We start from the raw sequence: 16450 nt of genomic DNA, 5'->3' as shown, positions 1-16450 counted from the left end.
TTTAAATTCCAGTCTGAAAATATCATTCTGCCATGTTAGTTATCAAATCATTAGAAGTAGAAGGTCATGAGATAGACTCTACTTTATGACGCAAGGGTAAATGGTCTAATCGAAAAAAAAAATAGTAATAAAGTTTTTAAATGGTCAGCGGAAACCAGGGCGTGCACTCACACCCGCAGAGTGCGCGACGCTAACTGGTCCCGGCTCGCCGCCAGAGATTAGACCAGTACCGCTTGTAGAGCGACAATAGAGCAATAACTCTGACAAAACTTCCTTTTTAAGCGCGGAGTTCTGTCCCCTCTTTTTTCTTCGCGTCTGTCTTCCTCTCCCCCACCCCCTCCGCTTCCCTTGCTGTCTTTCTATTCTCTCTCTCTCTCTCTCTCTCTCTCTGACTCTCAGTCCGTCTGTCTGTCTCTCTCTCTCTCTCTCTTGTCCCAAGCTCCTACTATTGATGCTGGCATTGACATGAAATTCAGGCCAAAACTGCATTAATGATTATTGTCCAAAGTGGTGTTTAAGAGGAAAATAAAAACATCCAATAGAAATTTTCTAAAGTTAAACTCGTCGTCAAGGCTTAGAGCTCTGGATAAACCCAAAGGAAGTCTTGCGTAATGGAGTTTAAAGAATCTTCAATTGTGTTCTAACACGGAAGTACTTCTTAGAATTTCCAAACATTCGTAAGTAGAGTCATATTCTTCTGTCACTCTAACGTAGTAAATATACAAGTCCTGACCTAGTGGTTCACATATTGGTAGGCAATACAATTACAAGTGGTTCTCACACTTGTAGTCTTAGAAATATTTCAGTCTTTGAAATTTAGATTTTTCCTAGAAACACAACAAATAAAGCGATTTGCGCGCTGTATTATCGTTTGGATTTATCGATGATTCCGGATTCAAATCCTGCCTACTTCATTTCCACCATACATTTGCTATATGAAAAACTACTTATTAGTTGTTGTTTAAAACTATGTTCCACTTATGTGTATACTAAATATTTTTTTTTCTCTTTAAAAAAAAATATTTTCTAACTGTAGTAGTCATTATGACAGAACTTACTTACCTTAGCAATACAATTGTAAGAAAAATAAAATTTCTTTACAAAGAAATCTAAAACCGTCTGCAAAAATGTACTAAAAATATAGTACATATCTCCCTTACTAAACAGCCTCCAGTGTTTGTTACTATTAATAGTGAATAGATGTAAAAATGGTGTATTTTTATGAAAAAACTGCTGTCATAATTGATTTTAAAAATTCGATTTTTCGCTTTCAGAAAAGAAAAAAGTAAATTAGCCGTTGCATCAGAACTTTGAATGGTCTAATACTATGATGTCGGATTTTCAATATCTTTTCTAGTTTACGAGATCTAAACGAGATGGACGAACGGACAGACAGACCACACAAAACTAATAGCGTCTATTCCCCTTTTCCGCTAAAAAAACACTGTCATTATATACAACAAACTTGTAATTCACTTTAACTCTCCCTTTGTCATTAAATCGCCATACGTTATCTGTATATTGTGTTTTGTGCTTTCTACATTAAGCTATCTATATATCTAACCTCCTCAGTTGTGCATCAATGATATGGTTGTATATGATACAGGCTTGTCAGATTAGGTATCTCGGGACTCGGGTAATGCAGAATCGTATTTCCGTATCTTCGCTTTCTTTGGCCTTTAGTTAAAAACATTGAATCTTTCTTTTCACATAGTTCATCAAGAATATGATAATGAAAGCTGCGTATTGGGCAATGTCATATGTAGCTGAAGCATTCAGATCTCCCAGTCTTGAAGACAGACAGGCCTGCAGTGTAATTGTGCCTTCTTTTTTTCTGACAATCGTGTATAACACACTGAGGCCGGTCTTAGGCCACTGCAGCCTATGCGGCCGCAGGTGTAAATTATTAAATTAAACCATTTTAACTTTTTAAAGGGTTCCTGGAATTCTCCTGAAATTATAAAATATAAGAAATAGTCATGAAAATGTCCTGAGATTATTACAATTTTCTGAAAACTGATTCAAATCTTAAAACAGACAAACTTGACATGTTGATTTGTCATTCAATATGGAAAACGCCATTCCTACTCGCGATTAAAAAAAGGCATTGTCAGCTTTCATTTAATAAAAATGTAATAATAGGCTGAATTTTAACCAAAATAAGAAGTTCAAATACTTAATTTACTTTAATAGTCAATATCATACAAATATAAATCTAGATCTATCTCGACCTCTTATATAAAAAACAAAAACAAAAGCGATATTTTGCGAGTCGATAGTAGGCCTACATATAAAAGCCAGATCTGATTGTTTATCGGCTTTTTGATGGAAAACTACTATATACTGTAGATGACTCGTAAAGTTAATTTGACATTGATTTTGTACTTAGTAAAGTATGAATAAAATGCAAAGACGAATTTATTTTCGAATACAAAATCATAATGTTCACTTAGTATCGTTATCACAACCCAAATTAGGCCCCGCGCAATCCGTTTCGCATAGGGCCCCGCAACCTGTAGGACCGGCCCTGCACTGAGGTCATGTTGAATAATAACCTTTATCTGAGAGAAGGTTTCCGTGCTGCCTTTTCAAAATCAATTTAAAAACAAATAAAATATAAAAACTACATTTAAAAAAAACAACAGAGCTTAAATATAGTGAAAACTATTGTACATTTTAAGCCATATCTACTAATACAATAAGATTTATTTCCATTAATCAAATAAAATTAATAATTAATAAATTAATAAATTAATTAATACATTACCAATAATTAATTGACCAATGGGTTATTTTTTTAAAATATTGAATCATGTTTTGTTAGGTGCAATAAATATATGTAAACTTTGAATTTGATCCGAGAAGGGGTGTGGGAGAAATAACGTGTAAAACTTTCTAAGGAGTTAAAACCCCACACATTTAGCCGTACTGACAATACTGGATTAATTTCCCTTGTTGTATCAAACAAAGTAATTGATTGCCACTAGTTAATTGACTAATTGTTTAATTTTTATATTGATTCATGTCTTGTCTTCGCCATTGTGCAAAGTTGCAACTTGATAGGTGAATAAGTTTGGTAGGAATAACTTGTACAAAATTTAGCGCAGACGGACTGACAGACAAACAGACACGTAAGTTGCTATAAGCTTTGATAAAAAGAATACTGATCGAATCTGAATTCGAACTCAAGACTACATGATTGAAGGCCGACGTGTTTGCCTCTGAGCTATTTAAGTGCATATAAAAATAGAAGCTTTTATTTGTCTATTGTTAGTTTTACATTTTTAGTTGTTTTTTTTTTTCTTGGGACTCGACTGTTTGTGATTTTGTCACGGGTCATCCAACGTCAATTTAGTACATTTTTCATAATAAAATCAAAATGTATTAATTACGACTCGTTGATTAACTAATTGATTAATGTTTTGATTAATTTATGCGTTGGCATCGACACTCCGAGAATAGGATGTAGGAGAAACAAGGGGTGCAAGATTTCACCCAGAGTCAGTTGATACAAGCTTTGTGAAAATATGTCTCAGTGTCTCTCTCTTTCTATCAAAAAGTCACCTACACATCTTATACATCTGCACTCCCTCCCACCTAATCTCCACGTGAACATTATGACCAGATTCTCACATCCTTCGATCTTTGAAAGCCTTCAGCCTTGACCCAGCCACCTGGCAGACAGAAGCACTCGACAGAGCATCATGGCGTCGCGCTGTGAACGAATAGATGAGGAAAATAGAACAGCCCATGCAGAAGAAAAGTAAGGCCAATGACACTAGCTCCATCTGGAATAACCTGCCCAGTGTGTAGCCTGAACATTCCGGTCTCACTAGCCAGACGAGGAGGCACAAAACCACTGTGCAAAGCCCTCAGCCCCGGAAGACAAAAGTGGTCATTATCAAACCAAGATGCACGAACATAAATAGAAGTGGTCTGGACTACGTATAGACAAACACAATTGAGCTCTCTCTCTATTATACAGAAACCTAGTTTGTGCCAGCTGTTTGATGCTGATCTTCAAACCATGGCAATTTAAAATACATCTCAGATACATTCAAATTGTGTATGTGATAATGTCATTAGACTGCTGCTATCAAAGGAATGCGAGGAACATGATACCTCTGTATCTGCAAATTGTGGGAAAACACATCAACAAATAATGTATCCTTCCTCCCTACTTAGTATTTGTTTACTCATCGAGTTGTAGTGTACGCTATAAATAGATCAAGGGTATATTGATTTTAAATGCAGTGTGCAGTCCTGTATTACTTCAGGATAGATTGGAATTAATTCACGGAGACTGGAATGAATGCTGATTGAAAATGTGATGAGTTGGCATTAGCGATGAATGGACAAACAATGGGATGGAAGATGTACAATGAGGTGGCCTAAATCTCTTGGATACCTATCCATGGGACTCTACTAGTGATGAGTTTAGATTGCCTATCTCCCAAAGGGATCAAGGAAACATTCTTCCATGTACCTCTTTTCCACAAAAAAAAGATTGAACCAGATCGTCATTATTGTCGTTTGGTCAATTAAGTACTAAGTAAACATTTTACAATGTTTCGAATGTTCCTTCAGAATCAAAGATCATTAGATCCAAGCCCAAACTTCCACAGGATGGCTGCAGATGGAGGCAGGCAGGGTTTGAACACAGATCCGTCGTCACGACATTCCAGGGCGCAGACCGAAAGAACAGGCGATAATCTAATTATTCTGCATCACTACACTAACTATTGGATTTTTATTTTGTCGAGTAAAAATTAGTGAGTGAAATGGATTATATTGTTAAGTGTTAGGGGGTTATATTCTAGTTCTTTTTTTTGTGTGTGTGTCCATTATGGGTTACAGTCGTGTGTATTATGAATTATATTTTTGTTTATCAAAGATTATATTTGTGCTTTTTTGTTATAAATTTTCAGCGCTAAAGATTATATTTGCATTTATTGTGTAATTATTGTGTCTTCCTTGTTATCTTAGAAATATGAGAAAACTATAATGTCTATGATGTGTTCCGGATGTCTATGATGTCTTTGATTTCAGTGATGTGGTCGTCTCCGTTTTGATGTAACAACTCCGATGAAAGTTCAATAAGGCTGCTTCCTCTAAAAGATTATAATTTTAACCAACATTTCTTCAATGGGGGATGAAAATCGATGAGTAGGGAGAATAAGATTTTGTTACAAAATTTATTAAAGGAAAAGTTATATGTAACAGTGTGAACTTCTACCGGTATAGTTGTATGCATTGTTGTTACTGGTCGTTATACTTATAGGGTGGAAATGCTGGTAGACAACTAAACCACTGTAGGCGTACTAGATCTCAACTAAAAAAAACCTTGAAATAACTTGATTAACTTCCTATGTGATTAATATTACATATGAATGTATCTATAATGTAGGCGATATTAAGTTAATATGAGATCAAATAAATGTATTAGACTTGAGTAAAAATATCTTCAAACAAAATAAAACTCACTAAAAGAACACACCCTTTCAGTCTCATGTTCTGGATTTGTCTCCCCTAACTAATACCAAAGTGACGACATGCCACCTATGTTACATCATTCACAACCAATCGTTCACCTCTTCCCACCGTTATCATAGAAACACACACACACACACACTCCATAACATGCATACATATATAAAGCAACACAAGGGCCCAAATGTTTTAATGACAGAATGTTGCATTAAATAGTTAAATAGTTAGTTAAATACAAGTCCTATCAATTTAGAAATCTTGCTCTTTCGTATGTCTATATTTGATGACTTGATGAGTATTCTCACTACACTGAATGGACTTCATTTAGCAATGGTAAAGAAACAACATTTAGTCACGTGCTTCCCTATCAGTTCTATACAACTGACGACCTAATTCGAATCCACAATGGACATCACGTGACAGTATTTTCGTTATTTTAGCAATGGCCACCACGTGACCGTTCGTTTAGGTCAACGAGGTCCATTACATAAGCAAGTCGACTAATGTTATTGTTTATCAAATTTAAAAGTATTCATTTCATCTGCGGCTAGAGGTCAGATTCAAATTGAAATGTATTTTGTGTTGTTGTTCTCATGTAGATCTTCCTTAACATATAAGAAAACAACTAGTACTAGACCTAATACATTTGGGAAAGAAGACCAGTAACTCAACTGAATCTGCTAATTCCATTTGCAGGTCTTAAGACGCAATCAGTATTTATTTGGTACATGTCCCTTGGTTCCGATTTTCGCCCTCCGATAACATGGAGTAACAATGGAATATTTTACGAGGTGTGGGAAAATTTCTTTAGGTGTTTGTCTCGTGAGTTTCATTGTTGTAACAGAAAGACAAATAAGAATAAGCGAGCGTTTCCGCTACCTGTGCCGATAGAGAGAGACGGTTGTAGATCAAAATAAAATTATAATTAGGTCTATATTCAAGGTCTACGTGCATGTGCATAAAAGACTTTTTGAAAATTAAATACTTATTTAAAATTATTTATAAGACTGCAAATTAAAACTTTTTGTAATCTATTTTTAATGACGCAATTTGTATTTAATTTTTCAGCAACTGCAGCACTTCCTCTCACTTTAAACGGATTGTCAAGGCAGGGCTACAAGGGAGATAATTCTAACTGGAGATCTCGTAGAATCTCGCATGTGGTGGAACAAGAGAAGTAACTCTAATCAGTCACACCAGACGGCATTCTTTTTTCTTTCTTAGGAATTTTTCTTACTTGACGTAACGAAGGATATTTTTAGAAGTCTTCAAACTGTAATAAATCTCTTGATTTGATCGCATGAAGAGTTATTTGGTTTCATAGAGACGAGCAGACGTAATACCAGAGACACGACTCCTCAGTTTTGTAACGTCATTTTTCTTCCCTTTTTTCTTCTTCTTCTCCGCATTGTAGTGTCAAGAGGAATAGCCCCAGCCATAGATCACAGAGAATCTGTTCTTAGGGTCCACCGTTGCTAAGTGAAACAAATTCTCGCGCCAAATATTGAGCATTGGCCATATTGATCAAGGGGAGATATTCGTCTCCAGTCTGGCAATTGAAAAGAGAAACGTTTTGACCTCTGTGACCTGGATACTAAAAATACATGTCTAATATAAAATAAGTGGAGATAATTAATAAGAGTGTCTAATATTTACTCTATAAGGCCGAAGTGTTATATCAATGTGTCTCTGAGGATTTGGTTAGTCAGAGGAGAAGCTTTTTCTAGCACATTTGGGCTAAAATCATCAGAGAATTACAAATCTTAGATATCTCAAATTTGTGCAGAAATAGACTTTCAAAAGGGTGATTCATTGGATATTCCTACATCTTTGTATACAAGTGGTGATAAGCCGTTAGGCTGCGAAAGGGGCGCGCACTCCATGTTGCCCTCAGGGCGACTCTTGTTCATGGAGATGGGCAATGCCTTCGTAAACATCTTCATCTGCTTCGCTGTCGCGCTTGCTTACACACAGAACATCCCCATCGGTAAGTCCTTCATTGTTTTGTGTTGTCTGTGCATGGGAAGTTTGGGTTTGAGATGTCTGTATTTAAAGTGTTTGGGGGGGGGGTATTTTTGTGATGACTATGTTTGAGACGTATGTGTTTGAAATGTTTGTGTTAGGGATGTCTGTAATAGAGATGTTTGTGTTTGAGATGCCAGTGCTTGGATGTCTGTGGGCGTCTGAATTATAAATGCTTGTGTTTGCGGTATCTATGTTTTGGGGAGATTAAATTGAGACGTATTCTTTAAGGGTGTCTGTCGCAGCAGTCTAGCGATAAGTTGTGATTTACAGTAATCATCACCAACCAAGAGATCCAAGATCAAAGTTTTGTATTCTAATCACTATCTAGTAGTCCTAGTACATATATATACTAGCCGGATATTACCCGCTGTCCACGGGTCTTAATTTGCGTATCACTGATAAAGTGTATTAGAAACAGTTAAACAAAATAATAAAACGAATGCATGAATATCAAAATATTATGAATGGAGCTAAAAATAGCTAATTGACCTTAATCCAATTTTTTAATGTAAACATTGGCTTCTGTATACATCTATATTCAGAAGCACGCGATGTTAACAATAGAGCTATTGGACTAAGTTGCAGCCATAGCGATTGAATGGATTTGAAAATGCTTTAGAAACACAAATTTGAAGGTTAATTTGATTTAAATATGAAATGAAGGACTTATTTTGTATGTTCATGTTTAAAGTATAAAATAGATCAGTCATCCTAGAATTAGATCAAGAGTTAATAGTTAGATCCAGAATTACATCTACGGCTGTGGGGATTTTCTTTCTGAGCAAGCGTGGAGCCTTCGCTCTGCGAATGCGTGACGTTCCCGTCTAGTCTCATTCAAACTTGGCTTTATGACCTAGATCCATGAAATAGTAATATTTTCATAGAGTTGGGCAACTTTTTTTTTTGATGGTCTTAAGCTTGTTTTAGGGATACTATACATACGTTACCGATCCAGTTAGTACCCAAGGTACATTTATGCCAAGTTTTGTGAACATTGGTCAAACGGTTTTAATTTCTATGCGGGACATACATACATACGCCTTACTTTCTAATTTATAGTAATAGATTAGTTTCCCTTGTTGCTATTAAACAAAATAATGAATTACCAGTACAATTACTTTTCTTAAATGGAATCCTGTCTATGTCAATGAATAATAGTGCAAAATTTTAGCTTGTTCCGAGAATGTGTGTGGGAGAAATAACGTGTGAACACTTTTTACCAGACAGACAGGGTAAGTTGACAGAAGATTTGTTATAACAAAAATTGTTATTTCTTAAAAACATGAATAAATAATAATATTACGTGGCTTTTAAGTTTTGCTTTTAGAAGTAAACAAAGAGTCGTGTTATGATTTGTTTACGTGTTAGGGTAAATATGTTTACGTAAACTTGATGTTTTATTAATTAGGGTTCTGTAGAAATCGTTTGAATATATCATGTCTACACCGACTAGAATATTGGATGTCGTGTCTCAGATATGATGTTTCCATCGTATAATGAATGTGTCTGTCTAATAAAGATTTACCTTGGTTTATTACAACGTGGCTGGCTGTGAGATATCTGGCTGTGAAGTATTTGGCTGTGAAGTATTTGGCTGTGAGGTATTTGGCTGTGAGATATCTGGCTCTGAGGTATTTGGCTGTGAGGTATTTGGCTGTGAGATATCTGGCTCTGAGGTATTTGGCTGTGAGGTATTTGGCTGTGAGGTATCTGGCTGTGAGGTATTTGGCTGTGAGGTATCTGGCTGTGAGGTATTTGGTTGTGAGGTATTTGGCTGTGAGGTATTTGGCTGAGAGGTATTTGGCTGAGAGGTATCCGGCTGTGAGATATCTGGCTGTGAGATATCTGGCTGTGAGATATCTGGCTGTGAAGTATTTGGCTGTGAAGTATTTGGCTGTGAGATATCTGGCTGTGAGATATCTGGCTGTGAAGTATTTGGCTGTGAAGTATTTGGCTGTGAGATATCTGGCTGTGAGATATCTGGTTGTGAAGTATTTGGCTGTGAGGTATTTGGCTGTGAGATATCTGGCTCTGAGGTATTTGGCTGTGAGGTATTTGGCTGTGAGATATCTGGCTCTGAGGTATTTGGCTGTGAGGTATTTGGCTGTGAGGTATCTGGCTGTGAGGTATTTGGCTGTGAGGTATCTGGCTGTGAGGTATTTGGTTGTGAGGTATTTGGCTGTGAGGTATTTGGCTGAGAGGTATTTGGCTGAGAGGTATCCGGCTGTGAGATATCTGGCTGTGAGATATCTGGCTGTGAGATATCTGGCTGTGAGATATCTGGCTGTGAGATATCTGGCTGTAAGATATCTGACTGTGAGGTATCTGGCTGTGGAGTTCAACAGTTGGTCTCTAGGGATGAAGTCTAAAGGGTTAATGTTTTAAAAGGATTATTTGTTCGAGGATTAGTTGACTATTGGTTAACTGTATTTACGTTTTGTTAACTGTAAGTCTGAAGGTAATGGCATACCTTAAAGGCTTTTGGTAATGGATGGCTGTCTGGTCGTGTGGTATGCGCTCCGGTTCATTCGATGGTCATGATGATCCCGGATTCAAACCGTGACCGCTAAATGTCCGTCTCTTGAAGGTGATTTGGGATAGGGTGTAAATTATCTTTAATTTGGAAGCAACATCCGAAAAGACGAAAAAGCGTAAAAGTAAACAAAACAAAGGTCAAAGGTGAATCGACCTGTAAGTTTATCTTCTACGAAACTATTACCAAAATGGCTATCTTAAGTTTACTGTTTACCATAATGGCAAGCAGATCCCTTGCGAGACTTTAAATTTAGTTTTCATGAATAATATTCATTATAATAATAATAATAATAATTGTTCAACTTAAAGACCAGTTCCATAGATTGTACTTTACAGAGAAAGACTTTCTGTATGTTATCCTTAGTACTAGCTTGAATCTAGATGTTTACATTCTGTCTACCTACGTGTGCAGCCACAGTCCGGCTACAGTCCGGCTACAGTCCGGCGTGGCTATTTCTCCACGTTGCGCTAGAGCTAAAGAGATGTCTGAAAAAAATAACTTAACGCTTTCATTGGTGTATATGATCGTCTGTCTACCGTCACGTGATCTTCCAGCCTCCCGCCATGAAATATGCATGGGGACTTTCAACGCATGCTTCGAAGAAGTGAGTTTGAGTGTGTGTGTGTGCGTGTGCGTGTGTGTGCGCGCGCGCGTGTGTGTGTACGCGTTTACGCAAGTGGGTGTGAGTTTATTAAACGCTCTCTTGTATGTCAATTTATCTACTGGTTGTGTTTGAAATAGAATGAGATATTGTTGTACATTACAATCTATTGTAATGAAACTGTTTAGAATATGCAAACTAATGTGTACCATTTCACTTTCAAAGTATCTTCATTTAATTGACAAGTCATCAGTAATTATTCTCTTCCGTTATTACTGAACTAAAGATATAATAATGATGTTATTTAATTAGTGATACTTTTTATCTTATAGTAGTATGTCTACATCAAAGTATATATGATTTAATTTGTTCCTTCCCTAAGCTTGGTCCGTATATGTTCTGTATGTCTAATAGTTGACCATCATTGTTTACATTTTGTTGAGCGCAGAACCAAACAATGGAGATGTAGACTAAAATAAGATCTTCGATCAGAGGTACCGCTAGTGATGATACCAAGAAGTCTATCTCATCTCCAACTGAATGCTGTATAATAAGATACACTATATAAACATTCTTCTCCATCTTTTATTATGCGTATCCCTACCCAAACTTGGCCCCGCGAAATCCGTTTCGCATAGGGCTCTACAATGGTTTAGTCCGGTTCTGCTATTTAGTGACGGATGATTACTACTTCCCCCTCCCCCTCCCCTCTTTTTTTTTTCGCCTCTTAAATGACCTAGGATAACTCCCTCCGTCCGACTTGCAAAAATAAAAGAGTGATCTTTCCATGGTGTTCAAACTTTTGAGCGTGCTCTGTCGCTTCGATAGTTGCTACAGAGTGTTTCCCCCACCCCCCTTTTTTTTTTTAAACGTGAGGTAGAAATATAAAAAAAAAAGTTGATATTTCTATGTAACAACGGTCCTGCCCTGCTATTTTGTGACTACGTGTTCTTCCCCCCCCCCCTCTTGTTGTCTCGTGAACTATCCGCAGAAATAAGAGAGTGATCTTTCCTTTACTTCTTGTTCTCGTTTAAACTATTGAGGGAAGAAGAGAATTATTTATTTAGATACATGAGCATTCGAAAGTTATAACCAAAAAAAAAGTACAATGAGAATTATTATTGGCTGTGTGGATTCGTAGAACAGCCATAGTTCATCTCGATTCTTCTTGTGAATATAGAGCCCTATTCCAGAGAATTATCTGTCCTCCCTCCTTCCCAAATACTTAGGGGTGCTAGAAGAGCCATCCATTTTTCATTTAGATGTCTTTTCTTTCAATGTTAAGGTCATCTTTTCCTCCTTGTCCAGATCAAATACATACATAATCATGTCCATGGTCTATATGTTTTCTTTTAACCCCTTCTCTCCACATAAAGCATATATAAACGTGTATACACTGTTATTTAGAAGGAACAGTGCTATATTTAGAACTGAAAAAGCCCTAAAATATTGGGATATCGGGCCCATTAGTGGCCCTTTTATAAGTTCAGATTTTATATATTGGTGCTAAATGTTTCTTGGGGGTCCCTAAGATATAACATGTGTTGCCTAGATGTAGATCCGGCCCTGAGAAGGAAAAGTACATAAAACAAGCACATTCCTTAATTTCAGTGAATGAGTTATTGGTAGCGTGTGTGTGTGTTTGTGGAGAGCGCGGGGCAAAAATGAGGAATGAGTTAAAATGTCTAAAAATAACTTAATAGTACATTGAAGTAATAATAGAATACGTCAGACGGACATCAAAGACGAGAAACCCCAACACACGCGCGCACGTTTCACTAGTGTCAGCTTATGGAACCATACATTCAAAAAGAAATAACTATGAAGTTATCACCATCAGTCTAACACCACCATCAGTCTAACACCACCATCAGTCTAACACCACCATCAGTCTAACACCACCATCAGTCTAACATCACCATCAGTCTAACACCACCATCAGTCTAACACCACCATCAGTCTAACACCACCATCAGTCTAACACCACCATCAGTCTAACATCACCATCAGTCTAACACCACCATCAGTCTAACATCACCATCAGTCTAACATCACCATCAGTCTAACACCACCATCAGTCTAACACCACCATCAGTCTAACACCACCATCAGTCTAACACCACCATCAGTCTAACACCACCATCAGTCTAACACCACCATCAGTCTAACACCACCATCAGTCTAACACCACCATCAGCCTAACACCACCATCAGTCTAACACCACCATCACTCTAACACCACCATCAGTCTAACACCACCATAAGTCTAACACCACCATCAGTCTAACATCACCATCAGTCTAACACCACCATCAGTCCAACACCACCATCAGTCTAACACCACCATCAGTCTAACACCACCATCAGTCTAACATCACCATCAGTCTAACATCACCATCAGTCTAACACCACCATCAGTCTAACACCACCATCAGTCTAACACCACCATCAGTCTAACACCACCATCAGTCTAACACCACCATCAGTCTAACATCACCATCAGTCTAACATCACCATCAGTCTAACACCACCATCAGTCTAACATCACCATCAGTCTAACATCACCATCAGTCTAACACCACCATCAGTCTAACACCACCATCAGTCTAACACCACCATCAGTCTAACACCACCATCAGTCTAACACCACCATCAGTCTAACATCACCATCAGTCTAACATCACCATCAGTCTAACACCACCATCAGTCTTACACCACCATCAGTCTAACATCACCATCAGTCTAACACCACCATCAGTCTAACACCACCATCAGTCTAACACCACCATCAGTCTAACACCACCATCAGTCTAACACCACCATCAGTCTAACACCACCATCAGTCTAACATCACCATCAGTCTAACATCACCATCAGTCTAACACCACCATCAGTCTAACACCACCATCAGTCTAACACCACCATCAGTCTAACACCACCATCAGTCTAACACCACCATCAGTCTAACATCACCATCAGTCTAACATCACCATCAGTCTAACACCACCATCAGTCTAACATCACCATCAGTCTAACACCACCATCAGTCTAACACCACCATCAGTCTAACACCACCATCAGTCTAACACCACCATCAGTCTAACACCACCATCAGTCTAACACCACCATCAGTCTAACATCACCATCAGTCTAACACCACCATCAGTCTAACACCACCATCAGTCTAACACCACCATCAGTCTAACACCACCATCAGTCTAACACCACCATCAGTCTAACACCACCATCAGTCTAACACCACCATCAGTCTAACACCACCATCAGTCTAACACCACCATCAGTCTAACATCACCATCAGTCTAACACCACCATCAGTCTAACACCACCATCAGTCTAACACCACCATCAGTCTAACACCACCATCAGTCTAACACCACCATCAGTCTAACATCACCATCAGTCTAACACCACCATCAGTCTAACACCACCATCAGTCTAACACCACCATCAGTCTAACACCACCATCAGCCTAACATCACCATCAGTCTAACATCACCATCAGTCTAACACCACCATCAGTCTAACACCACCATCAGTCTAACACCACCATCAGTCTAACATCACCATCAGTCTAACACCACCATCAGTCTAACACCACCATCAGTCTAACACCACCATCAGTCTAACACCACCATCAGTCTAACACCACCATCAGTCTAACATCACCATCAGTCTAACACCACCATCAGTCTAACACCACCATCAGTCTAACATCACCATCAGTCTAACACCACCATCAGTCTAACACCACCATCAGTCTAACACCACCATCAGTCTAACATCACCATCAGTCTAACATCACCATCAGTCTAACACCACCATCAGTCTAACACCACCATCAGTCTAACACCACCATCAGTCTAACATCACCATCAATCTAACATCACCATCAATCTAACATCACCATCAGTCTAACACCACCATCAGTCTAACATCACCATCAGTCTAACACCACCATCAGTCTAACACCACCATCAGTCTAACACCACCATCAGTCTAACACCACCATCAGTCTAACACCACCATCAGTCTAACATCACCATCAGTCTAACACCTCCATCAGTCTAACACCACCATCAGTCTAACATCACCATCAGTCTAACATCACCATCAGTCTAACACCACCATCAGTCTAACACCACCATCAGTCTAACACCACCATCAGTCTAACATCACCATCAGTCTAACATCACCATCAGTCTAACATCACCATCAGTCTAACATCACCATCAGTCTAACACCACCATCAGTCTAACACCACCATCAGTCTAACATCACCATCAATCTAACATCACCATCAATCTAACATCACCATCAGTCTAACATCACCATCAGTCTAACACCACCATCAGTCTAACACCACCATCAGTCTAACACCACCATCAGTCTAACACCACCATCAGTCTAACATCACCATCAGTCTAACATCACCATCAGTCTAACATCACCATCAGTCCAACATCACCATCAGTCTAACACCACCATCAGTCTAACACCACCATCAGTCTAACACCACCATCAGTCTAACATCACCATCAGTCTAACACCACCATCAGTCTAACACCACCATCAGTCTAACACCACCATCAGTCTAACACCACCATCAGTCTAACACCACCATCAGTCTAACACCACCATCAGTCTAACACCACCATCAGTCTAACACCACCATCAGTCTAACATCACCATCAGTCTAACACCACCATCAGTCTAACATCACCATCAGTCTAACATCACCATCAGTCTAACATCACCATCAGTCTAACACCACCATCAGTCTAACACCACCATCAGTCTAACACCACCATCAGTCTAACACCACCATCAGTCTAACACCACCATCAGTCTAACACCACCATCAGTCTAACACCACCATCAGTCTAACACCACCATCAGTCTAACACCACCATCAGTCTAACACCACCATCAGTCTAACACCACCATCAGTCTAACACCACCATCAGTCTAACACCACCATCAGTCTAACACCACCATCAGTCTAACATCACCATCAGTCTAACACCACCATCAGTCTAACACCACCATCAGTCTAACATCACCATCAGTCTAACACCACCATCAGTCTAACATCACCATCAGTCTAACACCACCATCAGTCTAACACCACCATCAGTCTAACACCACCATCAGTCTAACATCACCATCAGTCTAACACCACCATCAGTCTAACACCACCATCAGTCTAACACCACCATCAGTCTAACACCACCATCAGTCTAACATCACCATCAGTCTAACATCACCATCAGTCTAACACCACCATCAGTCTAACACCACCATCAGTCTAACACCACCATCAGTCTAACACCACCATCAGTCTAACACCACCATCAGTCTAACACCACCATCAGTCTAACATTACCACTTACAATACGCCTTAAACACACTAAGGTCACAGCGCCCCAAAAAACATTCACCCCTTCCCTCTCTCCCCTTTAAAACAATTACACACACACAAAACGACGTCTAGACCAAAGCAATATTCCTTTGTGCGTGTCTTGTCTATTGAATTACACCCAGACACAAAAGACCCTTGCCAAACGAAGACTTGACGTAACGGTCTCAGAACACAATAGAAAGATATCCTCAAACCCTTAGCCTTCCAATCGGATTGTGATGTACATGCTTTCATAGGAAACACACGAGTGACATTGCGAAATGTTGCTTCTCAAAGTTCATTATTGGTTTGTTTGTCTAAAATACAATCCATAGAGAATAGGAAACTTAAGCTGGGAAGTACATTTTTTTTAGCAATC

At 38.6% G+C, this 16450-nt stretch overlaps 1 protein-coding gene across 1 annotated transcript in view; it reads left to right on the top strand.

The window, feature by feature from the left end:
• Nucleotides 1-308: 308 nt before the first annotated feature.
• LOC106067466 (glutamate receptor 2-like) overlaps nt 309-16450 on the top strand; it is a 265994-nt gene continuing 249852 nt past the window's right edge. Inside the window, exons 1-2 of the mRNA XM_056037759.1 lie at nt 309-677; nt 6559-7477. Coding sequence (XP_055893734.1) covers nt 7372-7477 — 106 coding nt within the window. The 5' untranslated portion in view covers nt 309-677; nt 6559-7371. The remainder of the gene's footprint in view (nt 678-6558; nt 7478-16450) is intronic.

Source organism: Biomphalaria glabrata, chromosome 8, assembly GCF_947242115.1.
Source record: "Biomphalaria glabrata chromosome 8, xgBioGlab47.1, whole genome shotgun sequence".
Classification (NCBI taxonomy): Eukaryota; Metazoa; Mollusca; class Gastropoda; family Planorbidae; genus Biomphalaria; species Biomphalaria glabrata.
The sequence above is the reverse complement of the archived record's forward strand: the minus strand, read 5'-3'. Positions and strand labels throughout refer to the sequence as shown.